This window comes from Cordyceps fumosorosea (assembly GCF_001636725.1).
Source record: "Cordyceps fumosorosea ARSEF 2679 chromosome Unknown scaffold_1, whole genome shotgun sequence".
Classification (NCBI taxonomy): domain Eukaryota; kingdom Fungi; phylum Ascomycota; class Sordariomycetes; order Hypocreales; family Cordycipitaceae; genus Cordyceps; species Cordyceps fumosorosea.
In genome coordinates, this window is record NW_017387301.1 from 969,766 (window position 1) to 994,814 (window position 25,049).

At 56.0% G+C, this 25,049-nt stretch overlaps 8 protein-coding genes across 8 annotated transcripts; 3 read left to right on the forward strand and 5 right to left on the reverse strand.

Annotated features, from left to right (window-relative positions):
• Window positions 1-62: 62 nt before the first annotated feature.
• Window positions 63-3,243, reverse strand: ISF_00318 (transcription initiation protein spt5; the record flags this gene model as incomplete). The annotated part of the gene is made up of 2 exons (XM_018843925.1): window positions 63-2,894; window positions 2,947-3,243. The coding sequence occupies 2 exons, from the start codon at window positions 3,241-3,243 to the stop codon at window positions 63-65; spliced, it is 3,129 nt and encodes a 1,042-aa protein (XP_018708375.1).
• A 520-nt stretch (window positions 3,244-3,763) lies between these two features.
• Window positions 3,764-4,880, forward strand: ISF_00319 (zeta-crystallin; the record flags this gene model as incomplete). The annotated part of the gene is made up of 3 exons (XM_018843926.1): window positions 3,764-3,889; window positions 3,943-4,605; window positions 4,662-4,880. 3 exons carry the CDS (start codon window positions 3,764-3,766, stop codon window positions 4,878-4,880), a joined length of 1,008 nt encoding a protein of 335 aa, XP_018708376.1.
• A 352-nt stretch (window positions 4,881-5,232) lies between these two features.
• On the reverse strand, window positions 5,233-7,179 carry ISF_00320 (WD domain containing protein; the record flags this gene model as incomplete). Its single annotated transcript, XM_018843927.1, has 3 exons — window positions 5,233-5,702; window positions 5,755-6,355; window positions 6,403-7,179. 3 exons carry the CDS (start codon window positions 7,177-7,179, stop codon window positions 5,233-5,235), a joined length of 1,848 nt encoding a protein of 615 aa, XP_018708377.1.
• A 1,189-nt stretch (window positions 7,180-8,368) lies between these two features.
• Window positions 8,369-10,243, forward strand: ISF_00321 (autophagy Atg28p; the record flags this gene model as incomplete). The annotated part of the gene is made up of 1 exon (XM_018843928.1): window positions 8,369-10,243. One exon carries the CDS (start codon window positions 8,369-8,371, stop codon window positions 10,241-10,243), a length of 1,875 nt encoding a protein of 624 aa, XP_018708378.1.
• Window positions 10,244-10,723: 480 nt separating this feature from the next.
• Window positions 10,724-11,369, reverse strand: ISF_00322 (hypothetical protein; the record flags this gene model as incomplete). The annotated part of the gene is made up of 4 exons (XM_018843929.1): window positions 10,724-10,862; window positions 10,951-10,993; window positions 11,071-11,146; window positions 11,364-11,369. The coding sequence occupies 4 exons, from the start codon at window positions 11,367-11,369 to the stop codon at window positions 10,724-10,726; spliced, it is 264 nt and encodes an 87-aa protein (XP_018708379.1).
• A 2,799-nt stretch (window positions 11,370-14,168) lies between these two features.
• ISF_00323 (amidohydrolase) lies at window positions 14,169-15,683 on the forward strand (the record flags this gene model as incomplete). Its single annotated transcript, XM_018843930.1, has 1 exon — window positions 14,169-15,683. One exon carries the CDS (start codon window positions 14,169-14,171, stop codon window positions 15,681-15,683), a length of 1,515 nt encoding a protein of 504 aa, XP_018708380.1.
• Window positions 15,684-15,998: 315 nt separating this feature from the next.
• On the reverse strand, window positions 15,999-16,502 carry ISF_00324 (hypothetical protein; the record flags this gene model as incomplete). The annotated part of the gene is made up of 1 exon (XM_018843931.1): window positions 15,999-16,502. One exon carries the CDS (start codon window positions 16,500-16,502, stop codon window positions 15,999-16,001), a length of 504 nt encoding a protein of 167 aa, XP_018708381.1.
• Window positions 16,503-17,570: 1,068 nt separating this feature from the next.
• Window positions 17,571-21,425, reverse strand: ISF_00325 (hypothetical protein; the record flags this gene model as incomplete). The annotated part of the gene is made up of 3 exons (XM_018843932.1): window positions 17,571-18,071; window positions 18,136-18,362; window positions 18,422-21,425. 3 exons carry the CDS (start codon window positions 21,423-21,425, stop codon window positions 17,571-17,573), a joined length of 3,732 nt encoding a protein of 1,243 aa, XP_018708382.1.
• Window positions 21,426-25,049: the final 3,624 nt, after the last annotated feature.

Sequence of the window (25,049 nt, forward strand, 5' to 3'; positions counted from 1 at the left end):
GATAATATTACACAAAAAGAACTTGCCCAAACGCCCGAATGAAAACCTCAAGAACCCTTTGCTTAGTCGTCGTCCTCCACGTATCTTGGGCCACTGGCACCAGGCGTCTCCGGAGGCGCAGCCGGTGTGGGAGCCCCGTAATAGCCCGTAGCCGCGGGTGTTGGGGCACCTGCGGCCGGCGTAGGCGCAGAATCTGCTCCCCAGCCGCCTTGCCATCCCGCGCCGGGCGTGGGAGCACTGGCCGCCGGCGTCGGCGCTGAGTAGGCACCGGGTGTCGGCGCTCCGAATGCTCCCGGTGTAGGAGCACCAAGTGCACCGCCAGGTGTAGGTGCGTCGTAGGCACCAGCACTCGCGCCGGGCGTGTAGCCCCATGTGTCGTGGCCGCTCGCCCCAGGCGTAGGGGCTGAGGCACCCCACGCTGGGGTCTTGGAGCCCGAGGCCCAGCTTTCGCCGCCAGCGTAGGCAGGAGTTCGCGAACCGGCACCGAAAGCGTCACCGGGGGCCGGAGTTCTGGCGCCGGACTGCCAAGCGGGAGTACGGGAGCCAGCACCGTAGGCTGTACGGCTGCCGTCATATGGGTTGACTGTTCTTGACCCATCCGCCCATGCTGGCGTGCGTGAGCCAGAGTAGTCCTGGCCCTTCCATGCGGGGGTTCGCCCACTCGCAGCAGCTGGCGTACGCGAGCCCCAGGCGGGGACTCGGTCGCTGGCACCACCCGCGGCCGGGGTGCGAGATCCTCCTTGCCAACTGGGCACTCTGTCTCCACGACCGCCTACCGGTGCGCCGCGTCCTCTACCATTAATGTCGATGGAGGCGCCGCTCGTCTTGTCCTTGAAGTTGAGCGAGTCTCGCGGCACCGTGACAATTTTGCTTTTGGTGTGGAGTTCGACACGGCAATGTGTGTCCGTGGAATCCTTGACGATACCAAGCAGGCCCTTGTAGGCGCCCTTCTTGATAATAACAGTCTGGTTGATAGCCTTATCGCGACCGAACATCTTAACGGGGGTGAGGGGCTTGTTTTCGGCCCCGTTCTTGTGAACCTTGAGTGCAGGGTTCATGGCACTCAGATCAGGGCCCGACGATGCAGCGTTGACACGACCACCCTTGGCAGCCACGGTATTGACCAAGCTGGATTTGGTAACAAAGACGCCAGCGTTTTCGTTGGTGTCATTGGTGTGCAGAAAGACGTATGTGCGGTGGATATGAATGATTTTTCCCTGTCTCTGCTGCCCAGTGTACTCCTTGACAACATCGTCAAGCCGAATCTCGGATCCGTCACGGTCAGCGGCCACAGCCTGCTTTCTCTTGGGAATCTTGTTTGAGATCTGCGAGGGCATGACCTGTCTTGTGTCGCCAAACTGATCCAGCACGACCATAGAATCACGGTCAACCTTGACAACGCAGCCCACCGTGGTCATGTCCAACTGAACAAGGTCGTGCAGCGAGTACTGACCCAGTGAGCCCTGCCCACCAATGTCGCTTGCCTCACGAAGATCTTTGCTAAACACAGTCACCTCATTATTGGTGTGGTCCGTAAGCAAAGTAACCCGATCCTCTGAAATCTTGACGACAGTTCCGACTTCGTCCTGGAATCTGCTACCACCAATGACCTTGACGTGGTCACCGATCTTGAAGCGCTTGCGCAAGCCCTTGATCGGCACCTCGATTGTTTGGCCAGTCAGGTCACCTTCCGTTACAGTCATGGTGACAATATCACCCTGTACATTGGTAGCCGTGCCAACAACACCTTTTTGCTCGCCCGAGTACACTTCGATGACATCACCAGGCAGGTACGTAACCTTGGTGTTGCTATCCTTGAGACTGGCAGCGAGAGCCTTCAAGTCGAGGTTTTCCGTACCGTCCTCAGCGCCCGACGCAAACCGCGTGACTTCTTCCAGTGTAGGGTTAACGTCGGTCAGGGTAAGCTGCTGAATCTTGACATCCTTTACCTGGAACCCGTTCTCGAACTCGTCGCCCATGTAGGTCCAGGTATTTGTGGTCGGGTTGCCCTGGATGAACCGAGGATGGCGTTTGCGGGCCTCAACCTCACTAAAGAGACGCTGAGGAGGCTTAGGGCCGCCTCCAAAGGCTCGCTTCCTCTTTCCATCCTGTGTCAGAGCATCATCGCGCATGCCGTAATCGAGTCGCGGGATGAAGCGGACCCGGGCTTCCAGTCCGTTTTCTGTCACGGCCACGACCTGCGCTAGGTCACCACTATGCTTGATGGGGCGACGCAGTCGACACCACGCGCCGGGTTCCAGGGTAGCGGTCTTCGTGACGCGCAAAAGCTCTGGCATATCCTTGATGTCGACCAGGGTCATTTTGGTTCGCGGGTAAATGTTCAGGATACCATCAAGCGCGACGAGAATGTCTGTCTGGCGCTGCGCTTCGATGTAGACGATACCCTTCATGACAGAGTTCGTACCTCCGCGCTCAAAGGCGGCCGTGATAGCGAGCTCGCCCTTGGTCCCCATGCGCTCCTCGATGCGCTTCATGATGGAGAAGACTACCTCGCGCTCCTTGCCTTCCTTGCATCGCACGGCCCAGATACCTGGATCGTCAACACTGGGGAGAAGCAGGCGCTTTGGTACAACAGCAGACTCGCCCGCGCCTTTTCCAGAGCGGTACTTAGCATAGCGCTGTCGGTAGAGTTCGGCTTGCTTTTCCGCGTCCAAGCTTGACTCCATGTCACGACGGCGATCGAGTTCTCGGTGACGACGATCATCGTTGAGCCGCGCGGTATCCGCAAGGTCGTCGGGGTGTTCGTTGTCGATGAAGTCGCCTATTTCTTCATCCTCCTTCTCGTCGTCCTCGGCCTCATCTTCATCATCGACTTCGGCTTCGATATCGAGGAAAGCATTACGTCTGTCGCGACGGCGCTTGCGGCGATGGCCCTTTAGCCGGCGTTAGCGAGTTCTCAGCGTGAAAATGATAACGAAAACATACTCTTTGCACGTCATCTTCGTCCTCGTCGTCTTCCTCTTCCTCCTCCTCATCATCGTCGTTCTTGCCCTTGGGTTCCTCCTCTTCCTCTTCCTCTTCTTCGTCTTCATCTACGTGTTTCGGACGCGCAGGCGACGTGTTATCATCGTCTTCTTCATCGTCGTCTTGAGCGGGGCGCCTACGGCGCCGCTCCTCGCCGCGTTGTTCGCGTTGAGGCTCCTCATCGGACAGGTCAGCGGGAGCAGGGTTGAAGTCCTCCTCGTCTGACGAGTCATCGAATCGAGGGTCATTAGATGCCATGATGGAATCAACGGCCGATGGCGTATCCCTCGAAAAATTCGATGCCAGAGACTTTAGTGTAGGATGCGGGGGATAAAATTGGCGGTGCACCTCTAGGCGTTATGGCTCTGGCATGTCAAGAACAAGATTGCTGAATGGCGCCGTGACGGCGAAATGCGCTGGCCGGGTAATTCTCGGCTATTCTTCTGTGTCAAACGGCTGTCGCTGCCTCGTTCACTGAGATGCGGGAGGGAATAACCTGCTGGAAATTTTTGAAGTAGACAAATTCGTTTCAAATAAATCAAATATTCGACCAGAACCAAAACGCGATCAAGCTCGCAGCATATAGCGTGGTGTGATAGATGCACGGGCTTGAGATGAATACATTTACCAAAACGCCTATAAGCCTGGGGGCACACTTATCCGCTCCAACTTACCCGACCGTTGCCGAAAGCTGAATTGACGCCTCTGTTTATTGTGAAAGTGTTGTGCAGAAGTAAAGTTGATGCAAGAAAAAAGAAACAGGATGAAAGCAATTGTAATGGACAGGTTTTGTGACACGTTGGACGAGGTCCATGTATCAGAGGTCCCAAGCCCCGAAGCGACGCAGGACAATGTTCTGATACGAGTTCGAGGTGCCGGGGTCAATTATGTCGACACCCTCTATGTGCGTACTCACAAAAATTCCAATCCTCTTCAGTCGATGGCTAATAAGTACAGGCTCGTGGGAAACACCAAAACAACCAGAGGCATGTGATCCCTCCATTCGTCCTTGGTCTCGAGTTCGCTGGCACCGTCATCTCCGCGCCGGCAGACTGCGAATTCCAAAAAGGCGATGCCGTGTTTGGTGACTACGCCGGCTCGTACACCGAAATTATCTCCATTCCCAGAGCCCAGATCCCATCGCTGCTGCGCGTCCCCGAGGGGTGGCCCGTCGAGGCGGCAGCCGGCCTCGCCGCCACGCTACCCGTGTCCTACGACGGGCTCGTCTCCGCGGGCCGCCTGCGCGCCGGCGAGACCGTCCTCGTGCACGCGGCCGCCGGTGGCCTCGGCGTCATGGCCTGCCAGGTCGCCGCGGCGAAGGGCTGCCGCGTCATCGGCACCGCCGGCTCCGACGACAAGTGCGCCTACGCCAAGGGCTACGGCGCGAGCGAGTGCATCAACTACTCCGCAGGTGGCGCGTGGTGGGAGAGGGTGAACGCGCTCACGGGGGGCAGGGGCGTGGATATCGTCTTCGATCCGGTCGGCCTGGTTGAGCGCAGCCTGAAATGCACGGCCCCGAAAGGCCGTATCGTCGTGGTGGGCTTTGCAGGGCTGGACGGCAAGTTTGAAAAGATTGTCATGAATCGCATTCTGCTGAAGCAGGTCGAGCTCATAGGATACGTACGTGCTTTCTTCTTCCTACTGCAAGTTCCTTTGCTAATGTGATACCGTTCTAGCGCTTTGGACAGACCTTGCGAGACAACCCCTCCCGAAGAGCAGAAATTTGGGAGCAGCTGTACCCAATGCTAGAGTACTTGAGCGTCAAGCCGACTATTTCTATCATGTATGAGGGACTAGAGAGTGTACCAAAGGCGCTGAAGGACATCTCGGAACGCAAGGTATTTGGCAAAGCGATTGTACGACCCGCGTCTGGTGGCAGCGCCGCCCGATTGTGAGATTTTCTCGCGAGATTACCTGGGCACCGCCTGTGAACATATACTTCATTTATTTCAAATCCACAATCCAATGACCTACAACTCCCTAAATATGTATTCCCATGACCACCAGGGCATATAAACTCGTATGCCCACTCTCCACCTTTTTACAGTTTGCCGCCGTGCTCGCTTCAACCTGCAGATTTTGGGGTCAGCTACCTGGATGCCGAACAAAAAAAGGACATGACAAATATCTCCCTCGTTATAACACAAAATCCCTTCCAAAAGTCAAGTCTAAAGCCATGCTGTGTGTTTACTCTTCAGTCCCAAAAGGTAGAAAAGCCCTACTTGTTTGGTCATGTTGTACTGAGGCTCAATTGAGGCGTGCCCCCCAAATGCCGCGTCCAGCACTCACGCCTAGCCATTCGCCGTAGTCGTGACCTTGAAGGTGTGGCGTCCATCCTAGGTTGCCAACCTCGTAATCGCATTCCCAGCTAGCGACGGGGCTTCGCGTGTTTTCCTGAGACCCATTGGAGGGAACCATGGAAGAACCCGAGTTGATGAGGTCCCAGATAAGAACCTGGCAGTCGTCGCCACCGGAAGCCAACGTGCCACGTCGCAGAGGCGACCACTCTAGACAGTTTATCGACCCGGTATGGCCGTGAAGCTCCAGGAGAGCCTGACCTGGCTGCCGTACGTCAAGGACGCGAATAATATTGGAGTCTTGGGCAAAGGTAGCCAAGAGATGGGTATCGTGAGGTGAAGTGGCAAGACGTAGCAGGGGCGGAGGGTTAGCCATGGTTTGCTGGGCTTGTGTAGGACTGGTGCGTCCTGAGCCATCAACTAAAAAGAGTTAGCGCGACACGATAGCAGGACTATGTTCAGGAGATCTTACGTCGGTCATCCTTTCCCGTGGGCTCGTAGATAATGGTAGAGTGCTCAAGGCTGCGGAGATCAAACATGCGTACACTGCCGTCTTGACCACAGCTGACAAAGACGTCAACACTGTTGGCGCAGAACCTCACATCATAGACCTCCTTGTCGTGCGCGATTAGTTGTGTCTTGGCAGTCAATGAGGGAATGTCCCAAATTGTACAAGTAGTGTCGATGCTGGAGGTGATGATGAGGCTGGGGGAGACGGTATTCCAGTCGAGAGACGTCAGAGGAGCGGTGTGGTCTGGCGTCTTCGAGTTTGACAACAACGCGAGAGGCGTCAGCTTGGCGGCGGCCGGATCTCGTGGACCACCTCGTGTAATATTATTTCCTGGGTTTGATGGTGTATCGGAGGGCAAAGACCATAGTCGGAGATGGTCACCCGAAGTCGCCAAAAGATCTGTAGACTGCTTCTGCGATGATGGTGGTTCCCAGAGGAGTCGGGTTACGGGGTACGAGTGTGTAGCTTCGGCGAGCTTTGTGAATTCGAGACTGTACTTGGAAGTGCCGGGGGTGTAGGCGTCTTGAGGCGTGGGTACGACGTGAGAGTCGAGAATTTGAATCTAGATTGGTTAGCTTAGCGTCGGCTTGGGGGGTATAGAGTACATACAAAATTGTGCCCATCTTCAAGATAGCTGCCAACAGCAATCTTGCCAGCACTGTTGCCCTGGGGTCTCCATTTGCACCAATCAAAAGCATAGACGGCCCAGGGTGCGAGGTAATTGCTGGGCCCGGGTTGGGCGCTTGCAAGGTCGTAGCCCATAGCGTTGGGGGAGCCGTCAGACATGCTGGAGTCGGCGCGGGGACGAATGTCGGCCAGACCCAATGGCGTGTTTGCGATGTTGCGCTGGGAGCCGGGAGGGCCATACTTGCCCGCATCAGGGCCCGAGACGAACTGCGACGCGGAGCCGCCTGGCGTGGTGGGAGTGTAGGCATGGTACGGGGACGAGGAGGCCGCATCGTAGCCGGCTGCGGGGCTGGAGCGCGAGTAGTTGTGGGAGAGGCTCAGCGGGGGCTTGCCGGCGGGCGAGATATCCTGCATCGGAGACTGCTGCTGGGACTGGGACTGCTGCGGAAGGCCATGCTGGCCGTGCTGAGGGGGCATCGAGGGGTGCATGCCGGGCATCTGAGGTGTGGTGTTGGAGGACATTGGGTGCGGGTGAGGATGCGGGCGCGATGCCATGCCACCAGGTTGCAGGACGTTGGGAACGGCCGAGATGGCGGCGCTGGCGCTGGCAGTCGCAGAGAGACGCTGGGGCGGCGCAGTCAATGGCGGCGGTGCGTGGTCGAATTTGATCTGGGGATGATAGTCGCGAAGAGGAGCTGCCGACATTTGCGAGCCTGCGGCCATATGCAGCTCGTCGTGGGAGCTGTCGTAGCGCCCCATGGTAGGCTGGTGCGGTCGCGTTGAGGGCGGCTGCTGTGATTGGCTCATTGGATTGGAAGGGATGGGGGCGAAGGAGGAGGGATGAGGAAAAGCGTGCCAGCCAGCCAGCCAGCAAGCAGGCAAGCCAGCACCAGGCCAGCGGGTTTTAGGCGGTAAGGAGAAGAAGAAGAAGGGTGAGACGAGCGGCGCTTGCTGAGTTGTCAACGTCTCGCTGAAACAAGCTGGGAGATGACAATGCGTGCGCGCTTTTCGACTCCCAACGGTCGTGCAGCTTGCTTTGCTGGTCAAGGTAGGTAGACGCGACAAGCTATAACTAGGCGGCAACGGCTTTGCTCGATCGGCTCGTGTGATGAGGAAAGAAATGACGAAACAAAGCGGGCGCCGACTCGTTGGCCAAGATTGACGAGACTTTGATGGATGGGGCCTTGCCTTGGGCAAAAAACGCAAGCAGTTGTCCTTGTCGTGTCGTGGTCCTCCTTGGCCTCTGCCTACCCAACTGACGAATGCCTACCTACATAGGTACTTGACCCTGTATATGATCGTCTATTTTTGGTGGGCCGCGAGTTATTATTCTGCGAAAATCGCTATATATTTACGGTACTAATACAATATTATTTTCGTCATTTAGTTGAGGTAGCCAAGTTAGCTGCTTCTTCAATTATTCATGGTAAATGCATGTAGGCATCTATCTGCTTTCCTTTGCAGGCTCAGGTACCTCTTCACTGCGAAGTGGTGCCTGTACTTGGCACTGTGGTACAGCTGGCGGACCATCAGCATCAAATGGTTGCTTTCATGCGAAACGCTATCATTTGAAAGAAAAAAAAACCATCATAGAAGTAAACATACCCTGCATCACAATTCCCATATACCCTGGCCTGCACAGCGTAATAATAAATGCAGAGCTGTTTCCCTTCAGGTGAGATATGTACCTTGTACCAACCAGGCCTTCCCGCAGCCTCACCTCACAACTTGGCAGGCACATCTGGACTCTGGCACATGCTACTCCCCACTCCTACACCTTGACCTCGTGAGCACTTCTGTTCATCTGCCACGACGTGATATTGGCTCTAATTCACCCCGCCTTCTGTCTCTTTGTGATACAATCTTCTCATGCAATCATGCAATGATGCTCTAGTACTTGCGATCCTGCTTGTTTCGTCCGCGACGCGCCTACCCGACGGTGATCGACATGTCTAACTCGTCCATATTGGAACGCCTGTCCAGTCCCCCTCTGCGGTCCCCGATACTGTCCGCGTTTCGCAGTCCGCCAGCCCGATCGTCGACCGAATATCAACTCCAGGGGCTTGATCCGAAGCCTGACTATCCCGAGATGTCGCGGGACTATGGTTACGACAGCCCAAAGCATCCCCAGCCCCCCTTTACGGACCAGTCCACCGATGGCTGGAGCAACGATGCGCCGAGCTCAACTGGGTCGCCGTCTACACCAAAACGGCGCGCTATGTTCCATGGGCCTCCTCCTCCTATTGCCAGTTCTGTTATGAAGAGCAATCGATCACAGACAAGCTCTGACGCCGGCCGATCTCCGGGCATCGTCGCCTCCAGCACCGCCCAACTAGGAAGCCTTCTATTCCATCCGCCCCGTCAACAAAGTCGCGCCCGCCCAGACTCGGCATGGCGTGCGTTTGGTCGCAGAGAACAGGCCATTGAGCAAGAAATCCAGCAGCTACTTGACCTTCAGGCTACTGGATTAATTGCCGGCAGCGGCAGGTTGCCAGAGGAGGGGGACGACTTCAGTGGCACCGGCAGTAGCACACCAACAGGGACCTTTTACTCAACAGCAACATCAAAATCGAGAATGATCAACTCGCTCCACGTACCAGCCCGATCCACGAAAGAGGGAAACCTCATACCAGTGCGGCAACCCACCGGCGGTAAACCTCTCGGTCTCAGGTCAGCTAGAGCTGGCTTACGCAAGGCCATGGCGGCACTAGTAGAACTCAAACGAGAGGAGGATGCGCATGTTGATACGGCACTCTCAGAACGCAAGAAGGCTCTTATACACCTCTCGCGGTTATCAACGAAGCGCAACGGTGTCAGCAACGAGCTCCACGAGCTCGAAGACAATGAAGAAGAGCCTTTGGGCAAAGAGATTCGAGAGCTAGGATCGAAATATGATTCCCTGACGCAAGGAATCAGGCAGCTTGAGGTGAAGCTCATGGCAATGCGAAACCAGCGCAAATTTGTCAGAGAAAGGATTGACGACGTCCAGAATCGACGTGATGCAGGGCTAAGTGGCTATCGCGGTGCTCTCAAATCCATTGACAACGAGCTTCAATCAATAATGATGCACCCGCCGATTCAGCCGCTCGACCCAGAGGTTTTCTGTCCTCCCGGCTCTGCTGCGAACGAAACGGAAAGCCCCGGAGGCCTGGAATTCTTGGGTCTCATTCCCGAACGCCGAACACCTGCCATGGCCAAGTCATGGTGGGAGCAGGAGCTCAGCGTACTGGACAGACGCAGACTTCAGATCAGCAAGGAAAGGCAGGCTCTAGAGGAGGGTAGTGCCGTCTGGAGTGAGGTAACAAAACTAGTAACAAGTTTTGAATCGAGCTTGCGGCACCTAATGAAGATTGGTGCGCCACAAACCCCCTCATCAACTAAAGGAAAAGAACCCCTACTTTCACAAGAAAGTGTCATTCACGGGCAACTGGCAAAGATGACTGAGGTTGTCGCGCAGTTGGAGGCATATTTGCGTCAGGCCGAGTCTGAAGGCTGGAATCTGCTGGTATGCGCCGTCGGAGCTGAGCTGGAAGCATTTCGTGAAGCCCAAGATATGCTTCAGGGCCTTTTTGAACAAGACGCGTTATCGGAACCAACCTCCTCACAAAACGATGCACATGACAAACAACATCATGCAAGCGGGGACGTAGAAGAGAGCGATAACGAAGTTCCACCGGACCTCCTGGGATCCACTGACGGCGCATCCCAGACCGAAAATCTGGCCTCAGATGATGTGGGAGAACATATGGCAGAGCTCAAGAGAGTTGACAGTGAAAACGATGTCCCGCCTGAATTCTTGGCTGCGCTGGATAAGGGGGAATAGTTGAGCGTATAGCTGGTGCTGTAATGACTTACGCAACCGTTTCTTGTTAGCGATAAAGCATTTAGTTCAATAACATATAACTTCACTTAATCTCACGACCTTTTTGAATCTACTATTTTATGGCGGGAAAACCACACTCACTCATAGAAAAGTTTGCCCTCGGGTGTGTTTGCGAGGCTGATGAGCAGGGTGGCAAACTGGCGAACAAAAAAAAACTCCATATCTCGTAAGATGTTCCTAAGCTTTGCGTACATGTGGTAAAAACAGGGTTCCCAAGAAACGCCGAAAAGAATATACTTGGCACACGATCAGCTGCTATATCCTAGCTCTGGCCCCCGAGTCGAAGCTCTGGCAGCACAGTGAAGCAGAGTGCGCGGCGGTCGCGGCCTCATGTAAAGTTGAGTAGCGAGGGGTTTCAATCCATCAGCCCAAAATTTGTGAACAAAAGATTCCGGCCTTGCGCCGTTCCCAACCCGCCGTCTATCGCGTGCGCTCAAAGAAGCTGCTTGAGCCGGCAATGGCGACGGACTGGTCCATGACCCATTCGCCGAGGCCGAGGTACTTGTCGATCCACTTGTTGGCCTCCTTGTTGTCGCCGGCGACCTTGTCCGTCTTGAAGCTACTCACGCTATCTCGTTAGCCGGCACCGTGTTCGCTCGCCGCCGCTCGCCCACGGCTCCCTAGATCGAATATCGTTTCGGACTCACGTCAAGCCGGTCGATCGCTTCATGCCCGCAAGAAATGCGGAGACTGCGGGAGATGACAGGTTAGCTTTTTTTTTTATTTGGTGTTGGGAGCGCAGGCAAAAGGAGGGGCGGTATACGTACTCAGGACCGCGTCAAAGGCATAGTGTGTCAATCGTCCGACCTTTGACCATAGCCCGAACGTCAGTAGGTTGAGGAGCTGTGAGAAGCAAGATCGTCTTAGACAAAGAGCCCCAAAAGCATAATGAATGCGAAAAAACATATCATATCAAGGGCGGAGCACGCAGCCTCTCTTACAGAGAGAGAGGCCGACGTCCGAACCACGTAGTGGCCGGTCTTGCGATGCGATCGCGAGGTCGGTGGAACACAGCCACACAGAGGTTGCCACACAGGGAGCTGGAAGTATGTGTACTTACAACCATCTTTGCGATATTAAAGCTATAGAATAAGATATCCGGTCTCAATCGTCTCGTGAAGATCGTGGCAAGGTATGTAGTCGATGGGCTTCGAGATGCGAGAGGTGATGATGGGTGGTTGCGTGGGCTACCCTTCCTCGGGCGGAGTTGTGGTGCCAGCTTGTGGCGGGTGACTTGCGCTGCAAGTGGAGAAGCTAAGCTTGTTTGCAGCAGCTTTCACGTAATGGCACGTGCACCTGTTGACGGGTTGTGGCTTGAGAGTTGTGTGGCACAGCACGTTCTGCGTTGGACATACTGAACTGGACAAAAGAGACTTTGGTAAACAATACCTTGGCTCATTCCTCATGCGTCGCAGGTCAAAAGACCGTTTTGTGCCAGAATCACAGCTCAAAAGGCTTGGTGTGGTGATGAATCAGGGGAAAGCAGCCTCGGCAAGTCTTTGAGCGCAACGCGCATACAGAAAAGCTCGCTTCTTCTACCCTATTCCTTAACAGCCCACCTTGGGGATAGAAATCCTATAGAAGATCTCTTCCACGTTGCCGACAACATGCCACCGCCTTACACCCAAGTGCAGCTCAAGGACATGCGGTCGGACTTAACTGTGCTTTGCAGCAAAATTCAGCCATCGAAGTTCCCATCTTTCTCGTGTCAACTTGTGCATTCATGGGCAGCTGCTTTGAAAAGCAGTGGACCATGAGAATTCCATCTCACAGGTTGAGGTCTGGATAACTTGATGCATCGGCATCAGGCGGCCAGTGAATGACCTCGAATCAGTACCAGACTTTTCCAAATTGACATTCCGCTCCGAAAATCGTAGAGTTACCTGCCCTTTGGGAGCCACCGTGGTGTGACTGTTCTTTCCAGTGTTGGTTGCGCATCCTTGGATGGTGGCGTCGAGTCTTGGGTGTTCTCGGCCTCTTGGCATTTCTTCAGATTACAGATGCTACGTGTCGAAGGAGGGAAAACCCGAGAAGATCAGAAAATAAAAGGCAAGAGAGCAAACAGTTCTTGTCCTATGAAAAGCGCGGCTGCTCCAACTCTACAGACGCGGAAGGCAACACTAGGAGCAGCCCGGTGAGGCCACTACTAGCTATACTCTAAGCACAGTTTGTATGAAAGAAGACAAAATAATTGATGTTAATTGAACTATGAAAAATGATGGAAATGATCATGTTGACAACAGAACGCCGGAAAAATACGCCCATTTGTTTCCTAACAAATGAGTGCGAATATCATTTAATTAGCATGCAGGAGCATAATCTAATCATGTTTGCTCAAACAGAAGCCTGCATGCCATTTGATAAAGTCGTTGGCGATAGCATTCAACAACTCCTCCACTTGCTCCGAAGAGTATTCTAGTCGTTCCATGGCTTTGTACTCGGCATCCAGCTCTGCCAGTGTCATTTCCTTCACCGGCGGCTTCCCACCCCAATGCCTGTCGATGGTCTCCATATAGCGGTCATTAAGCGACGCGACGAGCCTAACACTTGTCGCGAAAAGCTATGCAGTCGCAGGGTCGTCCGATGGCCGCAGCGTGCTGTTGTGTCTTGCTGCGCCAGTGTGAGCTCTTCGGCTGTTCTGACGTTGTACAGCCGCTCGAATTTGGCGCCGGTCATTGCAGCATCGGTTCTGCCGCGGTAAGAGGTACGCGCAACCTCAGTAAATGGTTTTCTCACTTCTGTTCGCACGTAGGTGACGGATAACTCGGATTCGGAAGCCATGTCAACGGAGATGGGAAATGGCTCGAATTGGCTCGAGGCCAAACAGCATGCTGCGGTGCCACGGAGTGCAAAGAATGGGACGAACAATAACATCTCCAAGGGAAATGTACAATGAATGTGCAGAAATTCAAGGTCGTGGATAGGTTCTCAAACCTCGATCAAAAATTTGTAACGTTGGCAACCCTTGTTGTAGTTGGCACTTGTAAACGCGCCACCTTTGAGGTTGCTTACCCCTCCTCGTCATCTAAAGGAGACAAAACATTGCCAAAACCGAGTTAGGTAGTACTGTTAACTTGACGAACGGCACAGCCCAGTCGTTGTTTGCCTCGACGCATTGTCGCCAAAGGCGTACAGTGGCCACAGGCTGCTCAGCTCCTACCCTGGAGCAAAAATGCACTGCACAGGAAATGCACATGATTGCGCGAACGTGAACAGCAGTATTTAGATAGAGGAAAAGGAAATGCTTAACACGGTGGACGCAACCAAGCAGTTTTACGGAGCATTGCCTTTGTTTAATCTGCCTGCCTTCCATGGTGTGGTGAGCGTCTCCCAACAACGGACACCACCTCCGGCACCCCTCTCGGAACCATCCGCCATGCATTGTTGGGTACCCTTTCTCATCTGTCAAGTTTGCCCAGGCAGTTACATGCCAAGACTACTCTCGTACTTTTCTTCTCACCCCGTAGTAGGATCTTTTTGTGGTTGGTTCTCGCAATCGCAATGGTTGGAGATGGATGACTGGCTGGTGGTGGGTTGCTGGCTTGGCCAGAACAAACGCTCCTCCGCAACCACCCTCCTTGCCAGGTTCCTCCATCGCGCATCGTATCATTCGCAAGATTTGTCGACCCCGCGACCAATTACGATTGACGCCCCTGTCAAGACCTTGATAACCATCGCCGAGACTGGCAGGTCGCCGAGATGAAGGCCAAGCAATCCAGCCTGAGATTGGGGTAAGGCTGCGGCTGACAACGGCCACGTCGCCATCGCCGAGGAGCATTGAGTCTTGTCCTTCATCATGACATTCGACACCATATTCTCCTTTTCCTTTCGATCCCGATTGCGAATTTGAATCACATCGGAATAAATGACTCGTCGAGCTGTTACGACATACGGCGCACCGGCCAACGCCCCCGCGGCCCAGGAGCCGCTTGCGCGAGAGCCTCCCCGCACGGAGAGCCGCCCGAGCCATAAGCAGTTGTCGTCGGCGATGCGCTGTCTTGGGATCTCGCCTGCCTCATTGCGCAGCTCGCAGCGCCATGAATACGACGACGATGACTGCACATCTGCGCGAGCCGCCTCCAGAAAGTTTTACACAATCATCACGTCCGACCTCCTGATCCCCGGCGACGGCGAGCCTCTCCCAGACAGCGCCATCGTCGTGGAGTCGGCGATCATCGTCTGGGTCGGGCCGCGCGACCGCATTCCCCCGTCGTACCGGGAGGCCCGGCACCGGCTCCAGCACGTGCCATACATGATGCCCGGCCTCTGGGATGTGCACGTGCACTTTGGCGCCGCCAGCGAGGACCCGGAACAGGCGGCCAAGACGTGGACGTACGGGCCGCTCGCCGAGCACCCTGCCACGCAGGGCGCGCGCCTCGGCCGCGAGTGCTGGCGCGCGCTGCAGATGGGCTACACGTCGATGCGCGACTGCGGCGGGCTCGGCTGCGAGCTGGCTGCGGCCATCGACGACGGCGCCATCCCCGGCCCGCGCGTCTACAGCGCCGGCGCGTACATCAGCCAGACGGCCGGCCACGGCGACCAGTTCAACATGCCGCCCGGCGACGCCTTGCTGCGCATGGGCGTCGGCAGCGTGCGCCCGGGCTTCTTCTGCGACCAGACCGCGGTGCTCGCCGACGGGCCGGACGAGTGTCGCAAGGCAGTGCGGCTGCAGGTGCGCCGCGGCGCGCGGTGCATAAAGATCATGGCCACCGGCGGCGTCGTGTCCCTCGACGACGACCCCGACGCCGCGCAGTTCAGCGCCGACGAGATGCACGCGCTCGTCGACGAGGCGCGGCGCATGGGCCGCGCCGTCGCCGCGCACTGCCACGCCAAAGCCGGCATCCTCGCGTCCATCCACGCCGGCGTCACCACCATCGAGCACGGCTCCTTCGCCGACGAGGAGTGCGTCGCGCTGATGAAGGAGCGCGGCGTCATCTACGTGCCCACGCGCCGTGCGGTGACCAACCTGCTCGAGTTCAAGGACCAGCTGCCGCGCAAGGTGCGCGAGAAGCTGGAGATGGTGGACGCGCGGCAGCTGGCGGCGTACAGGCTGGCGGTGGCGGCGGGCGTGAGGATCGCGATGGGCACGGACACGGTGCCGGGGGGCGTGCGCGGCGTGGAGATCCAGCACGGCGTGGAGGCGGGGCTGACGAACCTGCAGGCACTCAAGGCGGCGACGGCGACGGCGCCGCTGACGCTGGGGAGGCAGGGGCCGAGGTCCGGGCAGCTGAAGGTGGGCTACGACGCGGACGTGCTGGGCCTGACGGAGAACCCGGCCGAGGACGTCAAGGTGCTGCAGAGGGGCGAGGTGATCAAATGGGTGTGGAAGGGCGGCAAGCTGTTCAAGGGGCCTGGAGTTGGACCTTGGGGGGAGGAATGAGAGCCAGACGGCATTTATGACATCTGCTAATGTACAAGGGCATCTACTTTTCAACGAACAATGTCAGTTCTGAGAAGCGGCAAGTATCACGGTCATGGCTGGTGAACCCGCCGTAAGAATGGTTCGTGCCAAATCGCTGAGCTATGTACAATTTCCTCGCTCCGTTCATATTCGCAGTGTTTAGTAGCTGCATGTATTTCAAAATCTCCATGTCAACATTGCGCTTCCTCCATGTTATACTGTTGCCTGCACCACATGGTACGCCTTACTAAGGTGGCGCCCATATATGATCCAGTTTACTGCACAACTTTAGACCTAGGAAGAAGGCTTGTAAATATTCTTGGAAACGGCGTATTCCCTGCTCGTCTCGCTGCCCCCCTTCGCACTGGCCTCTTTGAAGTTTGTCACGACCATCCCCATCACCCCCCTCGTACCATGCACCGCTCCCCTGACGACGGCATTCTCGCCATTTCCGATCGACAAAGACTCCGTGCTAATCGTATAGTTGCTCTCTCCAAGGGGAGCCTCTGTTCGGACAATGTTGGTTAGTTTTCTTCCGGTGGGTCGGCGCTCTATAAACTTGCTTGTCAAGTCAATCGCCGCAAAGGGTCGCCCGCCGAGATAACCAAACGGCAGCGAGTTGTCGGTCCCCGAGAGCTCCAGAACGTAGTCCCAGGTGTATCCAGGCTCGCTGTTCATGGTGACGGTGACTGTGATGTCATCGCCGTGCCGAATGGTCTTTGGCACGGCGAAGGAGACGAGCCCGGCCTGGACGGGCGCGGCGACGAAGTAGAGCTTGGCAAGTGAGGACAGCTTCATAGTTGCAGAAAAGGGCTAATTCCTTGATAGAGGGTCGGTTATTCTCAGCCTCGACTGAAGGCAGCGATCGGGAGGGTTATATAATGGGTTGGTGTGTGTATAATGCAGCCTCGGCCCCGACGTAGCCTGATTGCGTAACTACGAGGCCGGAGCAGATAATACGACCCATTTGTGTTTCTAGATGATATAAATTATATTTATTGCGCGAGATCTATCACAATGTATGAACCAAACATACTGACAAGGTCGTTTGTAACTTCGCGACCCCAGGACAAGGTAGCGGCATCTCGTATGAGTCTACAGAGTCTATAGATGCAGTCAGTCAAGTAGCTCTATAGTAGCGTCATAGTGCCAAAAGGAGAGAAAAAGGAAGCGGGACAAAGTTAATGGGGACAAAAATGTCTCCGAGCTGTAATTGCCCCGTTGCCCCGCGAGTGTTCATGTTAGGCAGGTCTCGGTGTGTTGCATCATGGCGCACAGCGGCCAGGCCTCGATCCGGTATTTTCGCCCGTCTAGGGAGACATTGAAGGACAAATCGGGCGAGGCCGTAAAAGGGCAAAAGCGGCATTTATGCAGTTTAAAGAGGCTCCGATTAGAGTATTGGAGTCAAAGGCCATCTCGAGCTGCAGGAGGCTGCGGGTTCGATCCGGGAATTGCCTAATGAGGAAATATTGGCACCTCACTCACTAACCTGCAGCATTGAGTTCTTTTGTGCGCCAATAATTGCCCATATTTCTCGTGGCCGAGTGTTAGTAAATAAATTTAATAAATACAAAATTGATTAACAAGTATTAATTTTCTTGGCCTCTGTCTGCAACACTCGCTGAAATGTGGGTGACTCGACTGGACTGCAATGTCTACGAAGAGCACACTGCCTGCATTAGCGTAGTCAAAGAATATTTTTGGTCATTACTGGAACTTTTGAATAAAATCGTTGACGACAACATGGCCAATCCAAATCGACATCAAGTCGTTGATGGTTTTTGAATATGAACTATACAATGGACTGCTGCACCTGCAGAGAACTAAATCACACATGCCTCCCTTGACCATTGGCCCCCTTCCCTATTATATAAAATTTTTCGGTTCTTCGCCGGTGATATTCTCCCGACTTTCCATGCCGTTGAAATTGACGGGGCTGGCGCTTCGAAGAACCGGTGGCCCGATCTCGACGCCAGTCACCACCTCAGGCGGACTCGCCACCTTGACGAGCATGTTGGTCCTTGCAGCCCTGTTCCCCGTAATAAGGAGGAGCATTTCAAGTGAGCTGGTGTACTGGCCGAGCAAAAAGACGAACACGAGGCCCATTCCGAGACCCACGGCCAGCTCGAGCGACACGATCGAGCGGGTGAGGCAGAGCGTCACGCTGTTCAGGTCTGTGAAGCCGGTGGTGGCTGTTGGGAGGAGCAGCGCGAGAAGGACCTGGTTGCAGGCGTGCGAGGCCCACGTCACGAGGTTCGGCTTGACGGTCAACGACATCGGGTCGCCGGAGGTGAGCTGCGTTGGCTTGGCGATGAAGGAAAGAGCAACCGCAGCAATAGCAAAGATGAGCGTGAAGAGACTGAGAATCTACCAAGTGAGAAAACCGTTAGCATAGTGCGATGATTGCATTGGACCGGGACATGCGGCTTACACCATGGGCTGTGCGGAAGTGGCCTTTTGCTGCACCGGACAGGACGCCAAAAATGAGAATGAGAAGCAGAGACGGCGGCAAAACAAAGAGTCGGAATATCTTGCTCGCCTTGGCAGTCCGCCTAGTGAGAAGCACCGGGATGCGAAAGCGTGCAGCCATTGTCTGCATGCTGCCAAAGGTCAGGACCAGAGGCCAAATAATATACAAGGCAAGAACGGCAATGACGACTATTGTATCCCATGTTAGCTCAACACAATACTCGGACCGCCGGGTGAGATGAACTTACTGTGAAGCGCCAGGAGCACCGCATACGTAACAACCGGGCGACCATTGATGGTCAGCGTCGACGCCAGGCTCAGAGCCGACTGTCCCAGCTTGTCTGCGAGCTGCGTGCCGTCAATGGAAAACGTGTTTCCCCGCGATTCCACCTCGATGATGCCCTTTGGGATGAGTGACTTGAGCGTCTCCAGCGTGTTCCCGCTCGGCGTCTCCAGCGACACGGTGCCGCTCTTCTGCAGCCCCAGCGCGAGAAGGAACAGACCCGCGACGCCGTCGCACGTCAGCACGTCGATGCCCTTTTGCCCGATTGTCGAGACGGCCGACGCATCCACCAGACGGCTCAGGTTGAGCGGCGCGCCGGCGCCATCATCCTCCTGCCGACGACCGAAGACGGCCAGGTCCCGTCGCTGTGGGTTGCTCGAGCTGTTCGAGCCGAGGCCCTTGGCCAGTAGCTTCTGCAGGGTGACGACGCCGGACGTACCCAGACCCTGGCCGAGACCGATGGCCGCGCCGTTGGCAGAGTCGTTGAAGTCGACCTTTGTCTCCGGGATGGCCCCCGCGGGCGCCACTGCGCTGCCCTTGATGATGGCGTCGATGCCGCCGAGCGCCTGCACGCCGTCTCCCGCGCCGGTCAGCAAGCCGCGCGCCAGACCGTTGGCCACCCGCGGCACGTCCACGTTGGCGAGGAGCGAGCCGATGCCGCCGCCGTCCGTACCGCTGCCGCCGCTGCCGGACACGCTCTTGAGGAGCTCGCCGGCGGTGTTGTTCGCCAGCAGGCCCGACGTCAGCGACGCAGCGAAGCTCTGCGAGAGCCCCTCCGCGTCGATGCCGCCCATGGCGTCGCTACCCTCCGTCCCTGCCGCCGCGTCCTTGGCGGGCGGCGTGATGGCCGACTCGGGCTGTAGCCCCAGGCCGACGGCCGCGCCGATACCAATGCCCTTCCCGAGGCCGGACGCCACCGGCGTCGCAAACTGGGCCGCCAGCCCGCCCGCGTTCTTGACCAGCTCCTTGGTCAGCCCTGTGACGTTGAGCTGGCCCACCAACGAGTCGCTCAGCCCAAACGCAAACGTCGCCGCCAGCTCCGGCAGGTCCTTGAACGAGGTCGGCTTCGGCGGGGGCACGACCGCCTTGTTGCCCAGGTCCAGGCCCTTGGCGATGCCGAGGCCGAGCCCGGACCCGACGCCCGAAACGGTCGCGCCGAGGTCCACCGAGGGCAGCGCGCCCGCGAGGTTCTTGACCTGCGAGGTGAGGTTGATCTTGTCCGTGAAGGAGTTGCTGAGGCCAAAGGTGAACTTTTCCACCAACCCGGCCACGTCTGCCAGCGGGTTTGCCGGGTCGGCGCGGGCGCTCAGGTTCTTGTTGTTGTTGTTGTTGTTGTTGTTGTTGTTGGTGAGGCTGCCGGCCAGGTCCGAGAGGCCGAGACCGGCCGAGGCGCCGCTGCCGATGCCGCGGCCCGCGCCGAGGATGATGCCCCCGACGTCCGCGTCCGCCGGGATCAGGCTCGACAGGCTCGCGCCGCTCGCGTTGAGCGACCCCGTCAGGCTCTTGCTGACGCCAAACGCCAGGGTACCCGCAATCTTGGACAGGTCGATCGGGCCACCCGCTGCTGCGGCTGCTGGCGCCGCCGGGGTGCCGAACCCGCTGGTGTCGTTCTGGGTCAGCTTCAGGCCGAGCGCCGCGCCGGAACCAATGCCGTCGCCGACGCTCAGCGCGGCGGACGCGAAGTCGACCGGCGGCAGCATCGCGCCGAGGCTCTGCGCGCTGACGTTGAGGCTGCCCGCGAGCGCCTTGCTGAGGCCGAACGCAAAGGTGCCCGCGATGCCGGGTATGTCCGCGTTGCTCGCCGGCAGCGGCGGCCCCGCGTCCGTCTTGGTGAGCTTCAGCCCGCCCGCCGCGCCGGCGCCGATGCCCTGGCCCGTCGTCAGCGCGATGCGGCCGATGTCCAACCCACCGGCGGCCGGCAGCAGCGCGGAGAAGTTGACGTTTGACGTGAGCGCGCGTGTAGCGCCAAACCCCAGCGCGCCGATACCGCCCACCAGGCCGGAGCTGTTCAGCGCCGCGGGCGACATGCCCGCACTCTTGCTGAGACCTAGACCCACGGCGCCGCCACTGCCGATGCCGCTGCCGAGGGCGTCGGCGGCGTCGGCGAGGGAGGGCAGCTGCAGCGCGTTCAGGACGCCGCTGCCGGTGACGGCGCGGAGGGCGGTGGCGGTCAGGCCCATGGCGGCGTTTTGGATGATGGGGTTGAGGCCGGAGCTTTTCATGCCGTTCTCCTGCGCGACCTGCGCGCCGAGCGTCTTGGTCTTGTCGGGGGTGCTGAGGTTCAGGCCCTGGGCGGCGCCCTCGCCGATGCCGACGCCGCCGAAGAAGCCCGCGCCGGCGAGGCCGCTGCCGGTCGCGGAGAGGAGCTTGTTGAAGATGCCGCCCATGGCCTTGCCCATTCCCTCGACGGCGGCGCTGTCGGCTCCGGCGTCTCCATCACCACCGCCGAGAAGCTTGCCGATACCGCTGAGAAGTCCTCTCTTCGCAGCTGCCGGGTGTTGTGCCGCTGTTGATTTTTGTTCCGTATCATGGCCATTGTTGGTGGTGACGAAGGCGAGTTCTGACAAGACCCTTGTGACCATGCTCTCCCGCTCCTCGCCTGAGTTGTCGTTCTCCTCCGGAGCGGCCCTCCTTTTCAGCTCCAGACGGTCGGGCTTTTCCGTGTTGTCGTTGACGGTGCGAATGTGGCTGTCCAGGTCGTTTGAGAGCATTCTCAGCTCCGAGCACCCGTACCTGTCGGCGGCTTCCCGGGAGGCGTCGCTGAACATGCTGACCAGCGCCATGTACGTCCGCCGTAATTGCACGTCGCGTACTTGAGGAAATCGTACCGAATCCTCCCCGCTGCTCAAGTCTTCCAGCTCATTGTAGAGGGAGCTGTCCTGAGCCAAAGCCACCTGTACTGTGCCCAGCAGCAGGCAAAGCCCACACACCAAAAGGCGAACTGCGCGAAGGAGGTTGATGCACGCCATCCTGCGGCTGAAGAATCGTTATTTCCGAAGCGCCAATGGTACGTCGACCAGCGACGGGCGATTTGTATCGTATCGTATTGTATCGTCGGATGGCAAGTTCAACCTGGGCAACCTGCTGTATCCTTCAGTCCTCGTGATGAACAGTCGAGCGAGCACTACTATAGGCATGTAATGCCTCGCATAACACTACAACCTTTCCCATGACTCTTGCAATTTTATTTTAAATAGTTACATTATCCTCTATTTGTACCATCTGAATAGCCAGGCCACGATGGCGGAGCGAGTCGCGCGGTGTTTCTAGCTTCCGTGGTATTTTGAGCTGAAACAGCAGGCCCGCGTTTGAGATTTGCATGGATCGCGTTTCACCCCAGGTTCTCAATTTATCTAGCACAGATACTCTACGGTATGGCACATCACGCCTATAACACGTTCCCGCTTATTAACGACTATCTATGGAACCCTGATGCACGAAACTGAGCCGCATAAACAACCTGTCAAACCAGCCCCTTGGCCCCGGCCCCGGCCTCGGGACGGGTTGTTTAGCCTAATAACGCTGCACCCCGTTGCATAATCTGCCCGGTTCTATAGCCTATGATGTGCTCTTGAACTGAGACCAATTCCTCCGGCGGGCTAAGTAACGTCAACTTCCTGTCATTGTTTCGCCGACTTGCCGCCTGTCGGCAGTGCCATCTTGGTAGATTGGCCACGAAAACGCCGTACTTTCGAAACAATGCTAACACATCAGTGACGATTATAAAACCGAGCTGGAGTATGGATGGTGAAATAAATGCCTTCATTTTGAGGATATTCTCTTCATTTCACCTCGCTGCAGTTTCAGCAAGTTTGGCCTCATCAACCATTTGGGCAGGGGACAGTCGAGACTACAATTACTGTCCGACCAAGACACATAATGGTCTGACTTGGCCATTAAGCCTGTCTCTTCGCTTATTCTAGCATTAATGAAGCCTTGCTTATATTTGTATGTCGTGTGATCATTTTTAGTCTACTTGCTGCTGTCTTTGGAGATGTTTCCCAGCATTTCTTCACACAGCTAGTCTATCTAACATTACCATCATCTCTGTAGAGAAGAAAGAGAGAAGACAAAACAAAACAAAAAGGGAGAAAAAAAGTAAAAAAAAAAAAAAAAGAAGAATCGAAGATCAACAGAGAATCTCCAGCGCTCTAGATGCCTAGGTAAAACGGCCAAGAAGATCTGACAGCCCTGGCCAGCTTCAGAATGATATCGTCTACAATGGCGCCACTCCTGATGCACTTCCTCGATGGTTCCTCGGGCCGCCACATTGCCAATGTGGCTGCCGTCATGGTCGCAGTTATTGAAGTCGAGAAACTGGGGGACGGTTAATTGAGTCGGCAATCCATCCGTACGAGACGAACGTGGCGCAGCGCGGGCTGTTGTGCTTCAACACGACGAGCCCAGCGCCAGCGTCGTCGTCCCCCGGAAAAGCCCCATTCCGAGCGGTTGAGGCGCGGGGCTTGATCCAGAAACTTTTCTCGGGTTTGAGTTTCTGGCTGATATATCCCGAGGTAACCTGCGTTGAGCTGCCTGCATGTCGTCCGGATGGAGGTTTCTGCAACTGGCCGCCGTCAAAGCCTTACTACATCTTCTCTTGTCGATATCCTCCGCAACTGTGAGACGCAATCATACACTGGTCTGATTCAAAGGTGGCTCCTTTGCCTATCGGTGTTCCCCTTCCGCTATGCATTATTAATCGTTACGAAATGTCATTTATGATGTGCAAAAGCTGCCAACCTGATAGACAATCAAGGAATTCTATTCCGGACATCTAGGTCAACTAACAAAATCCGGATAGTAGGGTGGCAATAAGATGAGTGTCAAGAAAGGAATATACGTACATACACATCTGAGGAAGCCAGATCTATTCGTAAATATCCAGAGAACAGGGTCCTCCCAGTCCACGGAGCCGTCGCTGTTGTACCACTTGGCGCACGGCGGAGTGATCCTCTCGTCAAAGCGCATCTCCGGCTCATGAGTAAAGGCGCCCCATCTTTCCGGGAATGGGTCGCTGAGGGCCGCCGCTATGGGAAGTATTGCAGCTACATTTGCGCGTCTCAAATCGATGGGCATCCTGTCTGTGGAGGGATAGCAGATGTAGGAGTGGTTGGTACAAGTTGTTGGTTCAAGTGTTTGGTGGCCAGCAAGTTGAGGTTCTGAGACTATTTATATGAGCAAGATTCACTGGAAAATATAAATTGAAAAATCAATATTGAGCCCAATTCTATGAAGGCCAAATGGGCTTTTTCAGCAGACGCTCTGCACCGTCATGACTCATTGCTTCTGGATCCCCGACCACGGCCATAGTTGCTTAACTCTCCTGTCATTCTTGGGAAATATCATCTTCTCTAACGGTGCTATTCATTAATTTATTCGAGCTATAGGAGTCCCTGGAAATTACCAGAGCTATTGGTGATCCCACTTAGATCACCCCAGTTGCGCGTATCCATGCTCCTTGTACCTTTTCCTCGACGGTGAACACTCATCGTACAGTATTGATATGCTTGACTTTGACTCATCTAGGCTCTTCTGTTTGAGTCCGGGATATATTACTTCTTCACCAAGCGGGAATTCTACCCTTCATGGCTGCGGTATTCCATCTCGGGCCCGCAGCCCCGAAGGGGTTGGTTGATGTCGAGGACAGCACATGCCACCAAAACGCCTTTATCGGCATGAAGCTCTGACAGTAGTATCAAGGGTGATTGTCACTTTTAATCACGTCCTGTACCGACATCCATGTTCATTTCTTCATAAACAATCTCACAAACGCCCAAATTCATCACACATGAGACAAGCGGCATCACAACACGGACAAACTACCCACAGAGATTCGGCTCCAGATATGGCTTCTCACCATTCCCGACGACGAGGAAGAGGTCTGTCTGCCGTGGCCTTGCGACCGCCCCGACAGCACGGACGAAGTGGTCGAGTCCATCGCTGATCTTCCCGTGCTACCCCTTACCGTCTATGCGGGATTCCCCGTCGCCATGCACGTCTGCCGAGAGTCGCGCGAGGTTGTCTAGAACCAAAGACTCAGTGGTGTGCGTTTCCGCGCGTCTCACACGGCGCAGTGCATAACGCCGTTTCAGCGCTTTCGCCCAGAGCTCGACGGTCTATAATTCGATCAAGAGTCCGTATAGCATCTTAACCTCTTCCTAGACCCGAGCCACTCCAGCTTAGCGGGGGTGCAGGGTGCGGACCGCCGCTGAGCAATAAGATTTCGAGGAATTCATGGACATTTTAAGCCGTGTTAAGCGACTCACTGTCCACGTTGTTAGGATGGGGCTTAACAATGGAGGCTCATGCACCGCCGTCATCTACGACTTCTTCATATACCACGTCAAGCAGCCGGAGAGCGTCGCCTCCGTGCTCCCGTACACCACACTGTAGGCATTTCCCCGTAAGGACCTCCCCGATCGATTCGTCGGACTGGGAAGGCGGTGCCGGCTAATCACTGTACCTACTCCCATGGACAAGGCGTTGCTGATCGAGCAACGGGGACGTCGTAGGGGTCCCCATTACGCCGATGGAGGCTTCTGCTGAGGCTTACGGTCATATAGAAACATAGTGCAAAGATGAGCGGGAGGGGG